The following is a 25,067-nucleotide window of genomic DNA, read 5'->3' as shown; positions in this document are numbered from 1 at the left end:
TCTCTACAGCTCAAGGCTCAAAACTAATCCTAAAATGTGGGCACTGTAAGACCCGTCCACCAGCTGACGTGTGTGGTACGCCTGATGAAGATATCTGGGTAAAACCCAGGGAACAGAACCAGCTTTCAGAGATAATCTTGGGATACATCCAGCCGGTCGTTGTGAAAACCTACTTTTGGAGGCAATATAGGTCAGCTCCCCTCCCCTCTTATGGCAGGCATAGGAAATGCAGAAACGACGAGGACGGGCTGCAAAGCCTCGTGTGTCGGCACCTCACGGCGGTGTGCCGCACAGCCCCAGGCTGCTGCCCGGCTCCCCTGCCTGACCCCGCTCCTGGTCAGCGCCTTCTGGGGCAGCGCCGTCGCAGGATCCCGCCCCCACCCCGCGTTCGCACGGACCCCGCGGGGCGAGGGGCGCCGCTCCTGACCCCCGCCCTCAGCGCCCTGACGGGGCAGCCCAGGAGGGGGCCCGGGGGCAGCCCCCTCAGCCGCCGTTTCCCGGGGGGGGGGTGGGCGGCACGAACCAGCGCCTAACGCCGAGTAACGGCGCTAACGGCGCGGCGCCGGCCGCTGCGCTACGTGTGCGGCTCGCGGGCGGGCAGCGGCGCTCCACGCCCGCTCCCCCCCACCCCGCACCCCCCCCGTCCTCTCCTCTCCGCCCCGTCCCGTGCGCGCTCCCGCCGCGCGTGTGCGCGCCCCGTGGCGGGCGAGGGCCGCGTTCGGGCGCGCTTGGCGCGGCGCAGGCAGGGGCAGAGGCACTGATGTGACTTCTGGGTCTGTTCCCTGCGAGCGGACACAACCGTGACGGCTCACCTCCTCCTCCCTCCTCCCCTCCTCCCGGCACACACACACACACACACACGCGCGCGCGCTTACAGAACCGAAAAAAAAAAAAAAAAAAAAAAAAAAAGCCACCCTTCCTTTCACAATTTTTTTATCCCTCAGATCCCCGCACCGCGCTGTGCTGCAGCCGCCGCCGCCGCCGCCAGCGCCGAGCCCCGGGAGCTGATGGAGCAATGGGTGGGGAGCGCTGAAAGCGGCCGGGCGAGAGAGAAAACTTTGCGCCTTGCCTAACTTTCCGCCTCCCTGCTAACGCTCTCCCCGCGGCTCTCTTCCCCGCCGCGTCCCTCTCCGCCCTCCACCACCTTCCTCCTCCTCCTCCTCCTCCTCCTCCTCGCCGCCTTCTCCCCGCCGGGGCCAGCCGGCGAGGCAGGGGGAAGCGTGCGAGGAGAGGGGCGCCCCGGCCCCGCGCTGGCCGCCGAGGTGTCGGCGGGCGCCGGGCGGCTCTGACAGCTCGGCCCCGGCAGGGCGAGCCTCAGGGCGGGGGGACGGGGCCTCAGCGAGCCGTGCCCGGAGCCCCCGGGCACCGCGGGGCCCCCTCGGCCCCCCCTTTCCCCCCCCCAGCCGCCTCCCCTTCCCCTGCCCCAGCCGAACGGCCCCGCACCACCAGACCAACCTGTGGAGGCTCTGACCCCAACCTGGGTCCCTCCTCCCATCACTTCCAGCGCTCCGCTGAAAGCTGTTTTCCCTTCCTTTCCCTCCGCTGCTCGGGCTGAACTTTGGGGGCTGAAGTTTTGGAAGAGTCAGAGGGAGAGAGGGAGAGGCGAGAGGAGAGGCTCTAGCTACTGCTGCTGCTGTGCTTTTTTTTTTTTTTTTGGGGGGGGGGGGAAACAAACAAACAAACAAACAACAAACTATCGTTTTTTTGTTTTTGAATTCTCGCTGTGTTTTTTAGTTCAAACCACCTGAAGCTGTGAGGGCGAGAAAGAGAGAGGAAAGTGGGGAGGACGAAGGGGAGGAAGGAGAGACGGAGAGAGGGCAAAGAGAGAGAGGCGCTGAGAGCCCAGAGGCAGCAGGAAGGGTGCAGGCACTGCCGCTGAGAGGAGATCGAGAGACAGGGGGTGCACTTGACAACCAGCATGCAGAGATGGTAAGAAGTTTCCAGCAGCCTTTCGTTTTCATTCTAGCCTTTACTTCGGTTTGATTTGATTAATAAATCGTGCAGCAACACAAGCAGCCCTGCTCGCTATCCGGTGTGTTTTCAGCCTTCAAATAAACAAGCAGCCGGGCAGGCGAAGGAGGGGGGCAATAAATAAATAAATCAGCCTCGTGCTGCTTGGATTGGGGGAAAAAATGACTAAGAGGCTGTGCTAAACTTTCAGTGAGTTTGGGGGTTGAAACGGGATGGCCACATGCTTTTTTACCGCCTCCTTCTCTCCACTAAAGACGAGGGGATAGTGTGTGTGGTTTTTTTTTCTTTCTTTTTTTTTTTTTTTTTTTTAAAGTGTGTGTCTATGGAGGGAGGGAGAGCGAAGGTGGAGTGGGGTCGAATTGGACATACGGTGGTCTGATCTTTTTTGGACACCACCTCCTGCTCGGAAACGAGTAAGGTTTGCACACAACGTGAAGGTAACCTCTGCGAGTGGGGGAAGGAGCTGTGTGTTCGCGTGTGAAACAGCGCCTGAGGCAGGGAGACAGAAGTGTAAATCCACCTTCCCTCCGTAACTCTTTTCTTTTTGTTGTGCATGTGCTTGCAGTTTGCACCTCTCCAATCAGCGATTGTTAACAGGACTGGTAGAGCTGTGTGGATGCGCTGGCTGTAGGAGGGAGGGGGGAGCCCCAAAAGCCAACTTTGAGCAAGTTCTTGCCGCGTGTTTCATGTGCTGTGCAATCGCACATCTCTTTTTACAGCAGGCTTTTTGCAACGCACGGTTTGGGCTTCCACCGCCTCTTAATTAAAAATAATAATAATAATAATAATAAAAAAAAATCGAAACGACCAAGGACCTCGTTTGGCTGAAGTCCTCTTGTCCGGGCTTTGATGTGAAGATAGGTTAAACAGCTGCGAAGAACAAACATGTCCAAAGAGCCGTGACTGCTCGTACACGCGTAATGCTCACTGCTCGCCTTAGTGAGTGGACCGACCTCAGTCGGTGATGAGCAGCGCTCAGCCCATACTCACCGAAGTAGTGTATTTTCAGATGCAGCTTGATTACTTCCTTGCTTTCCATCAGCTTTTGCCACCTCACCCCAGGGTTGGTGTATGTTTATCTGGTGTGCCTTGCATATACATATGCTGGCGCGCGCACACATGCCTACACGTACATATATATGTGTGTTTACACACATAGATGCATGTATACACATGGCACTCGGACTATAGGTACAGTGTATCTCTCTGTGTGAGTGAAGGGAGAGCTTGAGATGGAGGGTTTGTGTTTTTCCCTTCTCTCCCTTACATGACATGTCTTGTTTCAGTGATCAAAGCCACAATTGGAGTGTAGGAGATGCAACTGTCAAATGTAGGCAACAATAAAAAAAAAAAAAAAAAGAAAGGAAAAAAAAAAAGGGAGGGGGAAAGAGCAGCATGTGCCTAGGACTGTGGTTACAGTAACGCTGACAGAAATTAAAGTGGTTTTGAAAGCAGCATGCGATTTATGATGGTTCCCATTTACCCTAGAGTCAAGCTGTTGTAAAATTGATGCACAAAAGACATCATGTAATAATCTGGTGTACCCAGGATTAAAGTGGCAATGAGTGTCTTTTTGTGTGTGTGTCTGGCCGACAGTAACAATGGTTTGAAGCAATTTTTAAATAAGAAGTCAGAGCAGAATATTACATATTTCTTTTCTCAACCTGTATGTAAGCCATGCATAGCTGTTGCAGAAATATTTTTAGGTGGAAGCGGACTTTCATTTCTCGTTATCTTCCATTTCGTATCTGTATTAAAGCCCACCTCCGTAGACAGGAATTTTAAAATGGGGTAGCATTTTTTGTCATATATTCGGAGTACAAATACTCGCAGTGCAGTTACTGAGTTCATGTCAGACAGTACCATTTGATAAGCCTGATTAGCAGATCTGCACAAGAATACCAAGTTCCTGTAAAAGTATGTGGAACGTTCCTTGCCCTTAAAAACGACAGGAATTTTTAATCTGAAATTTAATGGGGCATATGAGCTGTCTGATACACTGCAGTTTCATTTTAAGCTGCCCATTATTAATGAACCATCTAGCCGTATGTGTGTTCTGCCTTAAATTCCTAAAGCACAAGAATTTTAAAATTCATGTATTTATGTAATTAAATATTTCAAATGATCTGTCGTTGCCTGATTCAGATGCAGGAAAATCTAAATGTAAATTGCACGCTAATTTGTTACAAGCAAATTTTGAAACTCCTTGTAAAACTTGGGAGTGTGAAAGTGTCCCTTAAGCACACACATCTTATAGACATAATAGGAGAACCTTGCCTTGGTACATTATTTTGTGAAAATGCAACACTGACATTTTAGGGGAGCCAACTCTGCAGGTTCCTATTTTTAAGAACACTGTAATTTTGTTATTGAGGTATCTGTGAAAGACAGACATGTGATTACATTAAACAAAGTAAAGGAACAGACAAAAGCAGAGATGACGGTTGCTATATTAAAATGTAAGTGTTACAGTTTGAATTTTCTAGTGAGTTTTTGAGTTCAGTGCTTTACATAACATTTTGTCCTAATCTTGCTTGCTGTCAGAGATGTTTCATGGTTGTGCAATTGCTGCAGTCAAGAATGCCAATTTGCATTCCAGGAGTGTCATTTGATTACTTTTATCTGCACAGCTCGAAGACCAGCCCAGACCTCTCATTTCATCTTGCCATGTCACGAGTCAGTGCTGTGTCGTCTTTTCAAAAATCTGCCTGATTTAGACAAGAAAGAAAAGTACTTTCATGTTGCAGCCGCAGTCCCCTGCTAACTTGTCAGCAGCAGGATATGATTCACTTGGGCCCAGAAGAATGGTACAGAGACGAGGGTTAGGCAGTTCAATAAACCCATGGACAGGTAGTGTGTGACGTCCCAAGAGAGCTTAAGTTAATGAAGAACAGGTCTGCTTAGTTCTTCACACTCTGACCTGGTGCTGTCCCCACAGTTTTCTCATTTGATCTTTCCCAGCAAATTGATCTTTTCTAGTACTTTTTTGCCTTCCAAGTTAGTCCTTGTGGGACTGAAATTAGCAGAGCAACTTAAGTTGGATAATACAGCTGTTCAGAAAAGAAGAAATTGGACACTAGCTTATAAAGGGGGGAGGGGAAAGTAAGCTATTCTTTCTGTTAACTGAGTTTTCCTTTTTTGTTTTTCCTAGTTTTATTTTAGAAAACTTCACAATAGCCATATTACTTTTGAAGTCTGCTTTCTTTCTTATTTATAGGCTGTATGGATGGTCCATTGCATGCTGCATTAAATGTGTATCCTTTAAATAAAACAAACATGCTTGCAGCGTAGACTGCAGGTTTGCTTTGGTATTTGTCAGTTGAACTTGCTTGTTAGAAATGATTTGCTAGTCTGTAATGAGGCTTTTACAGTTGTCGTAAGACATTTTAAATATCAATTGCACATGCCAACTACATTATTTATAGCCTGCTAAATAACTGTAATTCCATAGTATCTAATACTGAAATGCAGTGGAGATTAAACAATAAAAGCCATTACAAATGGTATGTGTAAATATTATGGTAGGTGAAAATACAGTCAGCAAATTACCACTGGCATTACTGGTTTTCTGGAAAACCAGTGTATACAAACAAATTGGTTTTGAACTAAGACACTCTGTACTTGAAATCTGTGTTCTAAAATGGAACTGTAGTATTAGTTGTCATTCCTTTACATTATTTTGCACTTAGTAGTTGAAAAGTGCAGTGGAGGTGCGCTCGAGTATGTGTCTGTAGGCGTGTGTGTGTGTTTAAATACATACATGGCTAGCTTGTCAAACAATGTAAGATTTCAAACTGGAATTTTGTAAATAAAGTGTAAGTTGGAAATGATTAAGAGGGTCTTTAGTATGCTCCACAATAATAAGCAGTATTTAACTTTATGTATTTCATAGCAGATGTTCTCACATATTATCCATGTCCTTTCGAGTTGTAGAATTGAAAACTGCTGAATGAAAAGAACACTTATTATGTAAGGGAAATAATGCTCTTGCTCCTTTTTAGTATTGCTTTTGAAAATGGGAAGGAACTGTAAAGGGTCATTGGTCAGTTTAGCTCATCTACAGAGCTAGAGGGAGCTTCATGATTTTATTAGATATGCCTAAGGTGGAAAAAAAAAGGCAGAAAAATATTCTGAATAAGGGCATAGTGATTCCTAACTTTTTTTCAGAGCCAAAGATGTAGCATTTAGTCTTCAAGGTGACTATTCTATAGTGGATATACATATATGTTGAGGCTGACTGCAGATGTCGGCAATTTCAAGAAAAGAATTACTGTCAGCAAATTAATAGCATTAAAAGAAGTCCATGTAAAATGCTGGATTTTATACAAAGACAAAATTTATATTTTTCCCTTAAATATGGGTGTTTCTGGCAGTGTTCCTCCTCCTTTTGCATATTGGACACTATCAATAGAATTTCAAGTCTTTTCTTCACTGTATATTTTTTTAATGAAAAAGTCCTGACTCTTGATCTGCAGGCTAGCATGGCCTTTGTTTTAATCTAACTATTAGTATGTGTTGGGAAAAATAAAATTACACATATCTGGAAATACAAAAAGTTCCCCATAAAATATAAAACAAATAGAGTATATCTGTCATCTTGGAAATGTGTATCACTTCCTAATCTAGCCAGGAATTTGTACTTAATTTAGAGAAATAATGTTTAACATGGCTTAATAAAAAGCATCTGTTTGAACCTTGTATTCTGTGTCAGTTTCATCCCACCTAAATTCTGACATATTTGTTCTAAAAATGCATTGATCATAATTGCTGCTTAATAGTTATATGGCAGCTTTTATAAGCATTACTTTGGACAAACTTATTTACCATTTAAGTAAATGATATAATCCAGTGAGATAAACTACCAGATTTGTCTCCTTTATCTCTTGCACAGTAGCTCTCATTATGTGCCTTGCTAGTAAAAGCCTTTATTTGTTGATTATTAGAATCTTAGTACACTCAGGAGTTCTGCTGTAATTTAATGTGGTTGTTCAAAGAGGTTCTTTCATTTTAGAATCTTTTCACAGTACTCTCACCACATGTTATAAATATGTATATTTTATACTCCAGATACATATGCAAATACTATTTTTCTTATTCCAGGTAAATCAAAGTTATTGAGGGAGGATTCTTTTCATCTGCAGAGGCTATGTCCGTACTTCTCTCTTGGAATACTTTATGTGAAAAACACAAATTTAGATAACTTAATCAGATTTGTTTCTGATTTGTTACTTTAGGGAGTTCTTTATGTTTCTTTCAAAATTTTCTTTTCATGGACCTATCATGTTCTATTATTTACTTAAATCAGATTTTTGTAGAAAATTACAAAGACGTAGAGGGGTTCTAAAAACATGTTGAACACTGTGATTATTTGCAATTATAAAAAACCAGAATGGCTATTATGCTGATTTGTAAGACATGAACAAAAAGGAAATCAAAATTCCATAAGCTAACAGCTAAAAACTCTGTAAGTCACCATGATCTGGTGCACTGTCTGGAAGTTCAGCTGTGTTCCTGCAGTGTATTACAATTGGTTACGTCCACAGTTCTGCAGCATATAAAACTTAAGAAACTAGGCCTGTTAGAATTCTTCGGCTTCGGGGAAAGTTTCAGATGGTATGCAAAGCATATTATGAACTGTTATCAGCTGTAAACGAAACTGAGGGTATGTACAACAGCCATCATGCTGTCAGCTGGAATCACACTGAATTAGGGTTGCAACTTTATCATATTTGTCAAATACGTATTATTTTGAAACTTGTGATTTGTGCTTTTAGGCAATGCTTTTTAATGTTGAATACAAAGATGTAACAGCAAACAAAAAACATTTTTCCCTTATTGTGACCTGACATTTGCCAAAGTGCCCCATGCTGAAATTTCTTTTCAGTATCTTTTTTTCTTCCAAAGCCAGACATGTACCCAGACACAAAAGCCTCTGTGTATAGCAAGCTGTTTTAAATATTGTGACTCGACGATGTGCTGTCCTTTCTCTGCTTGAGCCAAGGATCTCTGCTCAGTGTCTGTGGATTACCAAGTCCCTTCTTTATTGTACCTCTTGTCAGCTATTCCTATTCATTTAACCTTTCATTAGTGTCTGTGCAGCTTCACTGTCTGGAAAGGCAAGGAAAAACCTAAAGGCCTACTGTCACAGTTATTAGATTTCTCAGTTACATCCCAGCAACCATAAAGGAGTAAGAGTCAACACTATTGTCATGCATGCTGCTATCCTGGGGTGCAACTCTTCTGTGCATGTCAAGGACATGTGCCACATGTTGATAATGCATCCCAGGGATAAATGCATGACATGGGGGATAAACCAAGGCTGGCACTAATGAGCTTTGTAGGAGTTATTGCAAAGACAAACAGTTGTGAAGGAATTTTGCTTAAAACGCTGAAGAGATGGACTTGCATTAAGTGTTGCCAAGGCTTGCTTGTGAGGTACTTGTCAATCATGTTAGTTTCATTTAAGTTCCATTTACAAGGGAAAAAATGTTTTCTATGACTAAGAAATATATTCTTTTTTTTTTTTTTTTTTTTTTTTTTTTAAGCTGACAGGATAAAGTGTACTTGAAGTAGTCCTTCAATACACTTCATGACATTTTTTTTTCTTTTTTCTCATTTTTGCATCAAAAACTGCAATCCATACTAATTACTTGAAAAACAATCTACTAATATGAATTGCACTGTATTCTAGAGTATTCCTGTTAGCAAAGCTTCAAATTCACTCTGGGTGTTGTGTTGACATAGGCTCTTCCAAATCTGAGAATATCTGGGTGCATCTAAGTAGTTTGTTCTACGTTTGGCACCCTAAACAGTATGAAAAAGACAAAATTATTAATTATGAGACCGTTTCCTCATTCTGCCGATGCACATCTTCCATTCAGTCCAATGCAGTATTCACATTTTGCTTCCAAAGTTCCTGTCCGGCCCATCTTACATGCCTTATTAACTAAATGCAACTGAACTCTAAGTTGCAGTTTTTACAACAGTAAAAAATGCATGTTTTTCCCTCACCTCTCTGTAGTTTACCTTTTAGAACAGATTTTAATCACATTTTTATAAGTAGGATTAAAACAGTATGATATATAACTTCATATGACTTTTATAAGGAGAAATTGGTCAAAACAAAATTTGATCTACATGTTAATAGTTAAATTATAATTGAATTGCTCCCATTATTTCTCTACAATGCATAAGGATCTAATGTTGGTGCTATTCGTACCAAGGCTAAAAGTGGGAATAAAGCCATTGAAATCAGTGGAGTTACAGCTATATGAAGTTGTTAAATAAAACCTACTCACCTCCTTTGCACTTTCCATATGGCACGCTAAGAGGGTTTTTGAGATGATAAATCTAGTGGGCCACAGGAAAATTCTTACAACTTCCTCTTTCCAGATGCACTGTTTAGATTTTCAGTGTCAGTGGTCATCATTTATTAATAGGGATGCCGAGCTTTTTATTTTTTTCCTCACAAATTCTGATATGAGGAAAGTGAAGAATGGCTGTACCTTTAGCTTTAGTTGAACATCGGAGGCAAATTAACCAGCAATGTAATAGCTGAATTCAGGAACAAGTTCCTCCAAATAAAATTGTATTTGAGAGAAAATTAAGAAAAAAATAATCTTTTTCTTCTTCTTCTTCACGTCCTGGAAACATTTGTACCCCTGATACTGAATTCCACTCTCCTTAAATTAAAAGAGAAGCTGTTATATTTTGTGATTTGAATTAGACAAATATTTAAGTGAAATGAAATCTCAGACATGAGCTGGAACAAATGTAGTAGTGCCTACTTATTTTAAAACATCCTTTCATTACTAGACTGATATTAGCTTTGATGAATCTAAAACTTACTACATGGTTTCCAAATCAAAGATGAAAGGGCCAGTTAGGAATCAAATAAATTTTCCTGTTGAAATGTAGCATTTGACATTTAGAAAGATGTGCTCAGCATGATGAACCACTTCTCTTTACGGCAACTTGCCTGGTGATTTTTGCAATAAAACTACTTTAAATTGAATTGAACTATAATAAAGGTAAGGTAAATTAATTCGGAAGTCTTGATTAGTGCCATTTTTTGACCCAAACGAAATATTTCCCTGAAAGCTCTTCCCCTCCCCCCCCCCCTTTATTGTTAATACATGCCATTTTTCATTGCTAACTAATTATTGTTGTTCTTTTGATGGACTGTTACTAGTCTAATTCAATTGTCCTTGTGTGGCATCTTGCTAGTTTTATTAAAGAAAAGTTTTGTTATTCACCTTACTGTGAAAGCAACCAGTAGATTCCTAGTGCTGATCAAGTAGACTTATACACCATCTGTATCTTTTAAAGGATTATCATTATTCTGTACTATAATTTACAGTCTACGGTACAGCTGGGCAGTGCTTTTATACTGATCTGATGCCAACTATGTATTTCTAAAGTCCTACTCATAATACTTTACTTTCCATAATGAGAATCTGTACAGAATCCTAGAGAGCAGCATGGGAAACTTTTGTTTTTCTACTTAAAATGCTAAGAATTATTAAAAAATAATAAAACCCACTAGTAAATATTAGTAAGAATTTTTAGCTTTCTTCAGGTATTCTGGCAGGCAATGACCATATATCTGTTAGCAGCTGTCTTTGAGTTGGGTTTTTGAAGACACTCTGTTTCTGGTCTCCTCTACAATGTACGTGGTAAAAACAAGTGACACTAGAAGGCAGTTGAATAAGTTAATACATACACAACTTAAAGAGGCTGAGGAATTTACATTCTTCAGTACACAAACTGGCATTTTGATTTTCTCCATACTTTGGTGCAAGTATTAAAAAGTAATGTATGACATTGCATAAGTAATGTAACTAAAGGCTTTTGAGGGAATTTGTTCACTTGTTCACATGGTAAGAAAACCACCAAAAATAAGTAGGAACAGGTAGCAACAGCAGGTAAGCAATGTGTGATTTAAAGATTTCTACACCTTTTATTTATGCCTTTTTTTTTTTAACTTTCGCCTTCAGAAAATAAATTACAAACTTTTTTCTTTCCTCTCATCCACAAATAACTTGTACTACTTTGCATATCAGCAGTGAATCTCATTTATCAGCTGGTTTATTTAAACAATTTATGATATCAAATAATTATTTTATAAGCAAGAAGTTCTTCATCTGCTCAATGGACTTTCAGAGGAGATACAAATATTCATCCTTTCTTGTAACTTTTTTGGAGTGCTGTTGGCAGTATGAGGGCAGCAAGGGTCAAAGTAAGCTACCTAGCTCTTTGATTATTAGGCTTGGGGATCAGAAAGTTGCAAGAAGCTCATCACCATCTCCTGTTAATTGATAGTTTTCATGAGTTAATTCAATAAGTTAGTTTCCTGAGTTTCATTAGCAGTAGACTTATAATTAAAAATAAGAAAAAAAGTCCCCGTGATGGCAGGGAAGGAGGTGTCTGAGTCTGGGAGTATGATAATGAGAGTATCAACAGGCAAATAGCTCCAGTCACCACAGTAGGGCAAGAGACTTGCCTCTCTCCTACCCTGCATACCTTTCCTTTGCCCCATGTTACCTGTACGTGGAATTTCATAGTCCTCTTGTTATTAAGTGGTGGGCAGTATGATGGGATGAGTTTTGTATAACACGAGCTTTATGCAGTCACTGGGCAATACAGGGGATTTGCGAGCATGTTAGATGAACCTCTGAAACATGCAGGCAGTGACTGTCTTCCCATTGCCACACACGGGGGGTCAAAATTCACTCTCCTCATGAAGTTATCGCCAGACCCATGAAAGATCTAATCACAGGATCCTGAACAGTTGCAACAGACAAATGAGCCTATTGGTGAAGTCAAGAGAACTGCTCTTGTTCTCACATTTATGGATATAAGCCTTGATGATGTGACGTGGTACACTGTGGCGGATACCTTCAGGCTTCAGTTTGAAATCTAATCTGTTTTATGGAACGTTATTGCTCCTGTGGTGATAAGTTTACAACAAACTAACACAAATCTAGTCTTGTAACAAGCAAAGCATGCACGTTCTTTTTGCTTTACATATTGCAAGAATTATTTTAATTTAACATGCTTTTTCTTTTTAAATATACCAGTGGCATATATGGCAAGATGAACTACAAATGTAGTGGAAGGAAAAAGCTTTTAGAATTTTTGCTGCAGCTTTCCTGCAGGGTGCATGCATATATGTGTGTGCATGCATGTATATATATACAATATATTGTGCTATATACATACACAATATGTTATTATATACATCTTTATAAATACATTTTAATGTAAATATAATAATAGATGGAGATGTATACACACAGTATGTATATATGTGCATGCACGTAAATACATAGAAATATACATATATACATTTTCTTTTCCTCTGGACAACTACTTACGTTACCAGGAAGGCTTTTGGGCCAGTTCTGGTTCTTTACTGAAAGTACAAAATAAATTGATCCTAAAAGGTACCTGTGAAAATAAATGCATTTCTAAAAGGGAAACTAAATATTGCACCTCACTTTAGGAAATACTGGTTTTCTTTTATTTTTTCTTTTTCTCTCCATTTTCCCATTTCTTTCTCCTCTCCTCAAGGGAAACTAAATATTGCACCTCACTTTAGGAAATACTGGTTTTCTTTTATTTTTTCTTTTTCTCTCCATTTTCCCATTTCTTTCTCCTCTCCTCTCCTCTCCTCTCCTCTCCTCTCCTCTCCTCTCCTCTCCTCTCCTCTCCTCTCCTCTCCTCTCCTCTCCTCTCCTCTCCTCTCCTCTCCTCTCCTCTCCTCTCCTCTCCTCTCCTCTCCTCTCCTCTCCTCTCCTCTCCTCTCCTCTCCTCTCCTCTCCTCTCCTCTCCTCTCCTCTCCTCTCCTCTCCTCTCCTCTCCTCTCCTCTCCTCTCCTCTCCTCTCCTCTCCTCTCCTCTCCTCTCCTCTCCTCTCCTCTCCTCTCCTCTCCTCTCCTCTCCTCTCCTCTCCTCTCCTCTCCCTCTTGTTTTTCCTTCCCCTTCCCCTTCACTTCCCCTTCCCTTCTTCTCTTTCTCTTCTCTGTCTCTTCTCTCTTCGTTGTTCTTCAGCTTTATCTGCTCTCTATATTTTAAAGACATTTTCATACAATCCATGGTGTTTCGATTGAGAAGTATATTAAATTACCGTTTTCTCTGATTTGAGTAATTTCCTATGAGCATACCAATACTAGTACTGTGAACCTGGGTCTTATAAGTATATTATGGTAACAATAAGTAGACCTGCTAACAACCAAGCCTGTGATATCTCTCTAATTTGTGAACTAAAGATGGCCATACCAGCACTTGTGGATATTTTGCCTGGGAAAGTAGTGAGCAATCGGATCTGCAGAAGAATCCCCACAACTTCGTGGGTGTTTTTCTCCTAAATTAGAGATCATCTGTCCTTTAGAAGTTTGATGACCTTCATTTATGATGACAATATTGTGTGAAAGGCATGACACCATGCCTTTTGTCATACGTTATAAAAGAAACTGGGCTGGCCTTTCACTGGCTTGTATGAGGATGTTCAATCCATTTACCGTGGGTCTTATTACTGTTATAATGTACATTGACATATACTGTGATTATATTATCATGGGAATGTTTGCACAATATACAGGATTATCTGATTATCATATTATAGATATTTTTTGTTTGGTTTTTGTTTGTTTGTTTGTTTGTTTGTTTTTGATAAAGCCTCAGAACTGTGAAGATTTGATCAACTTGCAATTCCAGGTAAGACTGGCTTGAGAAAATAGCAGGTGATAGATAAGGCTACCCATAAAATAATGGGAAATATCAGGTATTGGCAAAATGCAGTCCCAGGATGGAAAAAAGCATAGAAAATTTTCAGAAATCACATGATAGTTAATGGAAGCTCAGTTGAAATATGGCAATGTGACTTAGCAGACAATTTCACTTAATACCGTATATTTAATTGTTACCAGTCACTGATCTGGGCATGAAGATTGGCTGAGTCCCATGACAAGACAGGGAATTGTTTAGCTCAGTTTCAGGCAAGGTAGAACTTAGTGCATTTGAGGCATTGGAAGGTTTCACTGGAAGTACTGAGTGCTTTGTCAGAGGGTTTGCACTGTATTCACTTCTGGCCTTTGGTAATTAAAATTTCTCAGGAAATGTGTGTATTGACATTTCATCCAAGGATGTCAGGAAAATGGGTTACAAACTTGAATCATAGGACAAAGTCAGACAGCATTCTTGGACCTCTCTCAATTAGAAACATGGGATATGCATGGCAGTTCAGGGCGGAGAGTGAATAAACCTTCATGTACAGGTTATGTAAAATGAGCTGATGGAATGGATTTTTCTCAGAGCGGTCAGTGACGCATTATACACTGATTTACAAACAACAACAACAACAACAACACGCTTTGGAGTTCGTAAGTTCCTAATTCTTGTGAGACTGTTACTGCAAGGTAACCTCTAGGAGGGATTTACAGCATAGCATGTCAACTGATTTGCACTATCCTGTATGTAGTTTCCTTAATTTTCAGTGCAGGGAAGCTACATCACATGTGCTGCAAACTAGCTGATACACTGTGAATCTTCCTCCAAATCACCTGATGATTTCTTCTTTGTTTAGCTGTCTTCTAAAAGTCAATGGGTATTTTGCCTTTGGATTTCATGAACTTAATGTCCCATCTGTATTACCAGAGCTGGAAGATGGCTGAGCAGTGGTATTAACTCTGAAAGGATCATGGGAACTTGAGTTATGACAAATATTCAAGACTGTTTTTTAATGTCTTATGCTATAGACAGTCACTCTATCTGACTCACTGTTCTAGTTATCCAAAACCTCATGGAACTGAGGAAAAAACATTGTAAAAGAGATGAGATAGTTGATTCGTCTAAAGATGCAAGACTTATACAAAATGAAAAAAGGAGGCAATTTTATTACAATTAATAATTGCAGAGTTAAAAAAAATAATAAAAATCAATAAATATGTGATCTATTATCAGCTGTAGCATGTAATCATATGTTGATTACAAAGGATGTTAGTAATATAAACCTGTGGCACATTGTAATGTTATCAAAATAGAAGTCTGTCTTAAATAAGGCAATATCTATGAATAAACTTGATCTGGATGATCAGTGCCATGCCCACTTGGAGCCCTATATGACTATTTGTTGTTCTGAGGTGGATTGTTACATTGAGTGCACTGAGTTACAGTATCTACATATTTATCTACATATTTATCCATACTAGTAAGTAATAGTATAAACTATTACTTACTTACAACACTTGAAATCCACCAGTGCATTTTGCATGCAGAATCAATGCCCAAAGTACACAAGATGAAGACTTTCCTTTGCTTTATGTGAGCTAGTTTGCTAAATGTTGTCTCTGTGTGTGAGAGAGATTGAGATAAACAGTAATCTAGTTTCTGAGGAAGGCACAATTCAGACAAAGATAATACAGGGAGGTATTTTTGAGGTATATTCACATACTGTCAACTTTGTTCTTTCTTCCCCAAGATTTGCCTATTTTGTTTCCTGTTCTGTTTATGAGCTAAACTAATGCTGAATGTGGCTCACTCAGCTTCTGTGCATCCAAAATGCACACTGCATTTTGGGATGATGTTAAAGGTACTGGTTTTAACTGAGGAGAACTGAAGTCACAAGTGCTACACTAGCTCTGTCACCACAATTGTAATCAAAAAACAAACTCAACACTTTCAGCTTAAAAGGCATAGGCATTCCGAAGATGCTAAGTGTTCTTCATGGGAAGCCCTGTCTTTGGAAATTTTATTTCTTCCCTGATACAAGCACAGAGAGTGACATCACAGGAACACTCTTTCCAAGCATTCAGCAAGGTCCATGTTTGTTTTTTTTTGGTGTCTGAAGGAGGAAAAACAGGGTTATTGTCAGTTTTTGTCTAGATGGGACATGATATCTGCTGACAGAAGAAATATCACTGCCAACAGTGCTACATCATCTCCCTAAATAACATCAGCTAAGTTGATGTAGGGAGTATTGCTATACCCATTTGGGCAAGTGCAAGGTATATTTTTTGTTTCAATTTTGTGTAAGAGTGTGAAATTAAAGAAGTTTTGCCGTACCTTTATAAGACAGTTAATATAACTGAAGTATCAGTTGTTATTTGTGTATCAAGAACATAAAGTATTTTCTAAATGCCTTAAAATTCTTCTGTATTTCATACAAATATCAACTTCATGAATTTTCACCTGGAAGACCCCACTAATTGCTATCATTTTGCATGCTTTAATGCATACTTTTCAAGATAGCTGCCCCACAGACTTAAGCACTCAGAATTTCATTTACAGAGACAGGTTCATTGTGTTCCTGTTACAGACAACTGGAACCAATGGGACTTCTTGATGGGAAAAAAAAAAAAAAGACTTTTTAAGTACTTCTTTACAGAGAAGATGGAGGGCAAGGAGACATCAGACATCTGAGCAAGCTTATTCAGACTAGTTGAACACTACGCTCTCTGTAGAATGAAACAAGACATCCATAAGGTTAATCCTTATGGACATTTCCCAGTATATCTCATTTGGTGTCACTGGTTGGTTTCATAAACTAAAATGTTTAGAAACCAGATATATAACTGAGCTGCTTAGCACTTACTCTGAATGGAGTCCTAAAGACCCTTTCAAGGGTATAGGCTGAAGGCATATTAATGATATGTCTTTAACACTAAAGTTCTTTTTTTTTCTAATGCCAAGATAAGTACTACTTGTATAATCCTTGCCTAATTTATTTTAGAATTGATAGAATTTGGTGTTTCATCCCAGATTTAAGATCCCATGCCCAGAGTCATTAAAGAAATCTTCTTTGATTTATATAAATGTTTTGTCATAATGTAGTCTTTAGAGAAGAATGACACCCTTTCACTGAAAGAAAAGAAACTATTCAAAGGATTGAGTTTCTTTTTCTTAATTTGTAATATAGCCCATTTTTTTTGCTGCAGGGCAATCTTTTTTTCTTTACAGATTATGCAGGGTGTTTCAGCTGAATATGCTCATACCTTAAAAAATCATTTGGTGTGAGAACTTTTTAAGTTTGAGGGTGTTTTTTTTTTCTTTCTTTCTTTCTTTTTTTTTTTTTTCTCCTTTCCTATAATACAGTATACCCTGCCTTTGAGCTTTCAATTTAAGTCTTCTGTCATATACTGCCAAAAAGTTTGTTCAGAGCTCTGTCTGTGTTGAAACATGTATGCCTGTCCCTGTGTCATAACTAATTATATACCTTGTATGCTTACTTCTAGTAATTGGAAAGTAGACCTACCGCAGGATACGTTTTAGTATTAGATTGTATCTTGGGGACATGTTACAGAAATCAAGTTTCCACCAAGCAGCAACTTGAATTTGTAAACAGATATTACTATTTTAAGTACATCATCTCATGATTGTTTCTTGACATCTGTGTGTGTTTGTTTTAAAGTTGGGGAGAGGGTATTTCTGAACTGTACCTCTGCATGGGTAGTAATTATATACTTAACCTACTTCTCTTCAACCACAGTATTCTGAAGTGTCTGTTGTCTCTAGTTGAAAAAGAGGCCTCTTGTTTCCATAATGCCTTTCTGCAAATTTTGTTTGGAGGTTCAAAACTTCCCCAAAAATGTGTCTTTGCACAGTGCCTGGCTAAATTCTGCTTGGCTGCAATGCTGTTTTCAGTTCCTAACTTAACACAAGAGGGAGGAGGGAAGGAGGGAGAGGAAGAGAGACTGGCATTTTGATTGGGAAAAAGCATAGAAGAGATCTAGGAAAAAACAACATTCATTTTCATCTTCTTATTTGTAGCATCATTAGTTTGTGCTTTGTGTGTATATTTACATCCATATCTATATATGTGCATATGTATCTATGAATTTTTGTAGGTACATGCAGAAAGAGAGAAAGCCTTGTGGTTATGTGTAAAGTTTTACTTTGCGTGCTCAGAGCTAGGCTAGCAAACAATGACTTATATGCATCAGCATGTATAAAATATGTGCTCCTTGTCCATGCCTGCTGAATGAAGACTTTGCCAGTCTTAAGTCTGAGAGCTTCACGTCTTGTTGCAATTAAAGTCTTACAACTGAGCATTTAATGCTAGTGATAGATTACAGTATTGTCAGGATGTGTTCTGATTTGGGGTTTTGTTGATTTACGAGACCACATTTTTATGGGAGTTGCATGGGTAGCTGCTGTTGTACATTAAAAACTCTTACTTTCATGGAGTATGTACCAGTGTTTTATTAAAACTACAACAGTACTGCTTGATTTTCTTCTAAAGCCTTTTTTTTTTTTTTTTTTTTAGATAAAACAGTAAAATAATAGATGTATTAATGTTTATGGCAGTTTTACAAGGAAATATTTTTTATTTATTTGATAGGAAGTGTTTGTTTCTCATTATGTAAAATGTCAGGTACTTCTTTTCCAAAGGAGGAAGGTTTCTTAAATAACTTACTAGTTATTTAAGTTTTCTTATTATCTCTTAGTTGCTGTATTCAGAAAACAGCATGATTTTGTCAAACTCTTTTATTACTGTGTATGGCATCTTCAAAATTAATCTGGATTAAATCACTTACTTTGAAAGTTTTTGACAACAAAATGTATATTTTAAGCAGTTCAAATGTCTTGTCAGGCAAATTTATCTTCCACTTTCCTCTCCACAATAGGCATTTTTAGAAGGTTCAGAGGAGGAGAAGACTGGGTCAGTTTGACCAGGGAAAGTATAATGCTGTCCCACATTCCAGTTTTATATCGTTTCAGAACTGATTTAATATCTCTTATAAAGAAAGATAGGAGTGTACTGCATGTAATATCTTCAAGTGACTTTTAAACTTCAAGTTTCTTTTTCAAAGACTTGCAAAAGTTTAGCATTCTAATTTATTCAGAAGAATATCAATACAAAAGAGCACATTTTATATACTTTTTTTTTAAGTACTTATCTTATTTGAACTTAAGTGATTTTATTCTCTCTCATCTCTTTTAACACCTCTCCACTTACCCATGGCTTTGAAACACTTAAGAGCAAACTAAGCCAGCTATTTGAGCAATGGGAAAATTGGAGATAGAGCTGTCTGAGAAACAACTGCACCTTAGCCACCGAAGAAGAAAGGAGTCTGGGTATTTTCCTATGCCACAGTCTGGGAAATTGTCTTCTGTATCTGCCACTAATTCTTCTCCCAGTTGATACTTCTCTGTTGCTGTTGTTGCTACAAATCAACAAGAGAGTTTTGCCCCTATCCTTCAGCCACTTAGGGTGACCATTATTGTAGACTGCCTCTGGAAACCTTATCCAAAGGTTTCCACAGCAGTAGCAGAGAGAAATTGACATGCACTTCTGGTCACAAAAATGTTGATTATCAATGAAAAAAAACCTACAAGTATAGAATAGGGCCATGGAGCTATCAGTCTGCAAGGTCAGATAGACTCCACATCAGTTCTGTTAATTTTGTCTTTGAGAGGCCTCTCATGCCACAAGGACAAAAAAAAAAGTTGAAGTACAAGCTCCAAATTCCTTGGAAGTTAATGACCCTTGCCTGAAAACAGGATTCGTACTTGCCCATAATTCTGAGGTTTTCCAGTTTTGGCAGCTAGTATATATCAAGGTTTCCATATAGAGGATTAGAGTATGTGTTGACCAGTACAGTAAAGAAGAATGAAGCAACTAATAGCAGTATTGATAAACTAAATATCATTTGACAGTAAAGGAAGCATTGTATCAGTAAGCTAATTTTTGGTTGACAAGAATAAATAACTATTAAACAATGCAAAATAACGAGTGAATATAAAAAATAACTGTCTGGAAGAATCTTTCCATACTTGTAAAAAAAAAGTTGTGGCAGTAGAAGAAGGTTTGTCCTGATAGTTTTCTCTGTAACATGTAGCTAAACATTGTAGTTTTATGTGATCATTGTTCATATGATAGACCTTCTGAATGTTATGGTACTCAAATGTCTAGACTATAAAACTAAAAAATGTTACATTACTCAAATATTTACAATATAAAACTAAAAAGTTGACAATGTGCATTATTATGAAAATTGATGTGAGGTTTTTCCTTCTCGCTTGATTCTTTCAGCTATTGCAATACTAATTTTACAGCAATAAGCAGTATGATAATTGTCATTTACTCTATAGTACCATTTCTTAGGAAATAGAAAGGCAAAAAGGTGAATTCAGTTTAATTTGCACATATATGGCTTGATTTTGAAGTACGAGTACACACGAGGCAATGCAGTAATGGATTCAGCAATGAGAAATGGGATTGAGTTCTGAGTTGTGGCCATGTATCTTGGTTCTGTATTATGAGTTTAGAAGGATTAGAGGAAGTTTTGTAACATTGGTTTTATGAATATGGTACAGATACAAAAATACAGATTTTTTTTTTTTGCCAGCAGTTATCCACTCTGCTGCTGGTTTCTTGCAGTTATTCACTGTCTCAGTTTTAAGCTTCCAGACAACTTTCAATACACATACAGAAAACATCTCTGATGTCACTGTCATTAAGGTAACGTGTACTGATCTACATTTTATTCCTCACAATGATTTATTTTTTAAGCAAGTTTACTGTATTTTTTGAATGTTTTACAAAACATACAAAAAAAGGAGTAAAACGCTGAAGACATTTAACATCTTGTTTCATGCCATCCTCTTTACCGTTTTATATTCAGCATATAAATACGAGAGTATATAATATTTGTATCTAATGTATATGGAAAACAAACAAACAAACAAAACACACAAAAACCTGCATGGAAAAACTCAAAAGACCTGAGTGTATGGCAGTGCTGTTATCTTTCGCCTAGTGTGCAACATATTATTCTGTTATGCCTCTTGGGAAGACAGAGATCATTTTTAAGCTCCACAAAGTTGAATGACTTTTGTTGTGCAAAAATCCCTGAAAACAAAATCCCATCAAACCAGACCCCCAGCATCTGGTTTTCATCTGCTCTGATTGTATCAAGAGGAAACAATCCCATATAGATGAAGAGTTGTATTCACCATGATTTAGATCCCTAGTGTGTTCGCAAGGGTTGAAAGAACTGAAAGAACCACTATCCAGAACTCCAAGGAACACACTTGTCTGACACAGTTACTGAGTGTAACTTTTTTGGTCTTCTACTGTTACATGTATGTTTCTCTCATTTTTCAAGAGCTTTTTGAAGCTAAATAGATTTATATTTATTTATTTGTATCCAGAATCATTGTACACAGGGACATTATGCTTTCGTAAAAGAAAAGCACTGTTTGTTATTTCATTAATTTCAGTACTATCAGTATCACAGCAGTACTTGCTCAAGAGGACAGTGTGGGTCTGGTTCTCTCCTTAATACTTGTTGCCCTTTTCCCATTCCCACAAATGCCTGCCAGACCTGTGATAGAGTAACAAAAATTCAGTTTTAACAGACTCAGAAACGTGATTGGTGCTGTCTGGACTGGGAAGGAAGGATTCCAGAAACATGATAGATGGTAAGATGAAGCCCTTCCCCAGTGCGAAATGAAGTCCGTGCCTAATTTGGAGATAACATAACATCTGGTTCCTTGAGTGATCTGACTTACTCTGAAGATCTGCAGAGGACTACAATATGTCTTGTACATATTTAGTATTTTGGAGGGTTTGAACTCCAGCTGTGCTCCCTCTGATAAATGATGAGCTAGAGAGAGAGAGATGAGCAAACTTCAGGTGTCTATAAGCAAAAGGCAACAGGAACAAACCAAATTAGTGACAAGGAACATGTTCTAATGGATTAATTTAAAATAAAAAGGTCTTTCCTGAAGCCTTGATATTTATATTGGTGGGAAATTAACTGTAGTAAATTCAACAGGTGCAGGCAGGGCCAGTGTCTTTGCTGGTTGAGTAAAATAATAGAGTTTGAATCAGAGTGAATTAAAAACAAAGCAATGTAGCAACTTTATAATAGTCCAACACTTGCCCCCAAATGAATGTTAGGTCAGTATTTTGGCAGATTTTACATCAGTGCATTAATATGAGCACAGATTTATGTCCCTGACTTCAATAGGGATTATATTTAAAATTTATTTAAAACTTATATCAATTCTTAGTACTTTTCTTAGCTATTCCTTTGTAAGGTACCTTCTTACAATTTTGATTTTTTTGATTCTTGTGTTTTATAATCTGTTTTCAGTAATAGGCATACCTGATACGAATATGTTGACTTTTTCTCAGAAGACATCAGTCAGGTGAATACTGCTGGTTGAATTGAATCCCACTGGAACAAGTACATCTTTTAGCACAAGGATTTACAAGATGTAACTAGCTTCCCATCTAGTCTAATTGACTTCTCTGTGAGTATGCAGACGTTTATCGGCTAAGCCTCTGGTTTGTCTACATGAAAATGTTTTTCCTTCACCAGATGTAGTTTAAGTTACGAGCTTTTGCATTCTCTTAAGCCCCTTTAGACAAAGCACAAAGGCTTCTTCTGAACTCTTAATTAAAATAGGTGGTTTAATTGAAGCATTGTTTCTCCTATTCCACTCTCCTAACTAAACTTTCAATCAATGAGTCTTTATGATTGTTCTGGACAGAAAATATATGTATGCCAAAACCCAAGAAAGAAAAAATAAGTAGGTGACCTGCAGAATATTTTGACAAAGCAACTCAAATTCTTCCCAACATTCTACATATTACCTTGAAGATACCTGTTATTGGGTGAAAATACTCAGAAAATGGATTTTCAATAATAAGCCTTAGTTTCTAGAAGATGGCAGCTCAAGTTACAAAAATATGCTCGCATGTAGCATAAAATATGTTAACAGTATGGGACTGGGTCTTAAAATTACTCAGAAATGTTTGTTCTTACTAATCTTACTGCGCTAACCAAAAGACTTTTCCATTGCTTGTTATGGGTTGAAATGACTTCCAATAATGACTGTGCTGGATATTGAGAAATGCTTAGTCTGAATGATGCAACTTAGATAGGTAGGTTGAACTCTTTATGTGAACTCTTTATGAATAACTAAATGCTCCAATTGCAAAATGATACCTTGCACTTTCCTTGTCCTATGTTCAGTCCATGTGATGGTTATTACAGTTGTTGATGTGGTGAGCTGATGATGGCTAAGGGCCAAATGACCACCCAACAGCTCACTCCTTCAGTCCCAACTCCTCCCTGCAAGTGCCACAGGAGGGATGGGAAATGGGGGGCTGTGGTCAGTCCCTATCAGCTCGTCTCTGCTGCCACTTCCTCCTCACACTTTTCCCCTGCTCCAAAGTGGGTTCTCCTCTCCATGGGTTGCAGACCTTCACGTTAAACCTGCTCTAGCATGGGGTCTCTCACAAGGCCTCAGGTCCTGCTAGGAATATTGGATGGGATCTGCCACCAGCTGCAGCATGGGTGTCCTCTCCATGGGCTGCATGGGTTCAAGCTACTTCACTGTGGTGGCCTCCACAGGCTGCAGAATAATCCTGCAGAATAATCTCTGCTCTGGTGCCTTCATCCTCTACTTCTTCTCTGACAGTGGCGGCAGTGACGTTTCTTTACTCTTTTTTTTTTTTTCCTCCCCCCTGTGTTTGCCTGTGCAACATTTTGACCTTTCTTAAATCCATTTCCCTTGAGGCACCAGCCACAACTGCAGGGCTCCTCTGTGCCCTGAGGTAGGGCCACTGGAGCCAACCATGGCCAGCGCAGGGCAGCCCCGGCCTTGGCCTCACCTCACAGAGGCCTCTGCAGCCACCCCACCAGCACCTGGCCAAGCATACCCACTACAATTGAATAAGGAAATATGACTGTACTTTGATTTACATTAAGAATTTTTGTTGCTATTGTTCTTGTTTTTCTTTGTGCTTGCTTGTAAGCTTGAGAGTTTATTAACTGTTACTATTTTGTGGTGGTAGTATACATGAGTTGTTTGGGGCTTTTTTGTATAACTTCTGAGTCATTCCTTAACTTACATGATTTGTAGATTGGCCGCCCACACCAATTAACATGGAGAGAATCTAATTTGTTCCATAGCAAAAGTTTTTTTTTTTTTCTTCTTTCCTGTAACCATTTAGATAACATAGGATGTATGTGTGGCAAGATGTGTGCAAGCAACAAGGTTTGTGGAGATAGGGTGTGCAACAGTACATGCTCACTTAGGACTTGTTAGGACTTGGCTCAGTCAGCCATTGGAGTAGGTAGCTGAGATGTAAGCATAACAACTCTGGTTATACACAGCTGAAGTATTTGGTATAACTAAGAGTTCTTTAATTGTTGTACTGCATATGCTTCCTAAGCAAAGAAAAATTCTGTGCTTAAAATCCAGTCCTCCTGATTAGATGAAAAATGAAGTGGTTCAGTACTGTCTTACAGAATAGAGGAGTCCGACCCATTAGTGCTTCGTGGTATCTAGGGCCTTAAGGTCTTGTTACCATGATTGTAATTTAACATTAAACATGCTAGGCTAAAATAATCATAAGACAGATTTATTTTTCTTCTTTTTGAGCTAGGTATTTTTTCTCAGACAGTCATTAACTGTTAGAAGTCTGTGATCATTTACATTACTTGGCGTGCTGTTTGGCAGTGTTATGTTTTGCTGTATTTTCTTGGAAGGCAAAGAGTTTCCTATGAAAGGCGAATTTTTGGCTGTCTATAGTCCTTTCCCAATGAGGTCCCATTGCGTGGAAGACTATGTGGAGAGATCAGCAGTGATGCAACTTTGTCTCCTTGCCATACATCTCTTCAGATGATTAGTTCTCTGGTTGTCTGGATAATATTTTTAACTATGTCTAAATATGGAAAGAGGGAACCCTGCTGAAGATTTACTAATTTGTTGCTTATCACATGCTAGTCCACCATGACTTTCATTGTTGTCAACTAGTATTAGTTCTTTGCCCCAGATCTGCTGATATCTGACTCGAAAAAAGGTAACTGCAAATCTTTTGGAATCTCTTCAGTTCAGCCATCTTGAGAAGTGACACGGTGTAATCTTCTCTCTCCAGTTAATTAAAATGTCGATGTGTTTTGAAGCCCACTTCATTTTTAAACAAACAAGTGTTAGTATTAAGGCACTTTGTAAGTGCAGCTATCTCTAATTAAATTAATTCTTCTGTTTCCTATAAGTTTGCAATATGGTGCAAGAAATTTCTGATAGGTGTTTTTTGGAGGAGGGTTTTGACACTTTCCTTTTCCAGGTTTAGAC

At 39.1% G+C, this 25,067-nt stretch overlaps 1 protein-coding gene across 7 annotated transcripts in view; it reads left to right on the top strand.

The window, feature by feature from the left end:
* Positions 1 to 703: 703 nt before the first annotated feature.
* Positions 704 to 25,067, top strand: part of BNC2 (basonuclin zinc finger protein 2) — a 350,261-nt gene continuing 325,897 nt past the window's right edge. For 2 of the 7 annotated variants that reach the window (XM_068667764.1, XM_068667763.1), the window contains exons 1-2: positions 704 to 1,019; positions 1,735 to 1,929. In XM_068667764.1, coding sequence (XP_068523865.1) covers positions 1,008 to 1,019; positions 1,735 to 1,929 — 207 coding nt within the window. In that variant the 5' untranslated portion in view covers positions 704 to 1,007. Of the gene's footprint in view, positions 1,020 to 1,734; positions 1,930 to 2,003; positions 2,409 to 25,067 lie in introns of those variants that run through there. The other 5 variants (XM_068667759.1, XM_068667755.1, XM_068667757.1 and 2 more) reach the window with 5 other exon arrangements.

Source organism: Anas acuta, chromosome Z (assembly GCF_963932015.1).
Source record: "Anas acuta chromosome Z, bAnaAcu1.1, whole genome shotgun sequence".
In the NCBI taxonomy this organism is placed as follows: domain Eukaryota; kingdom Metazoa; phylum Chordata; class Aves; order Anseriformes; family Anatidae; genus Anas; species Anas acuta.
The sequence above is the reverse complement of the archived record's forward strand: the minus strand, read 5'-3'. Positions and strand labels throughout refer to the sequence as shown.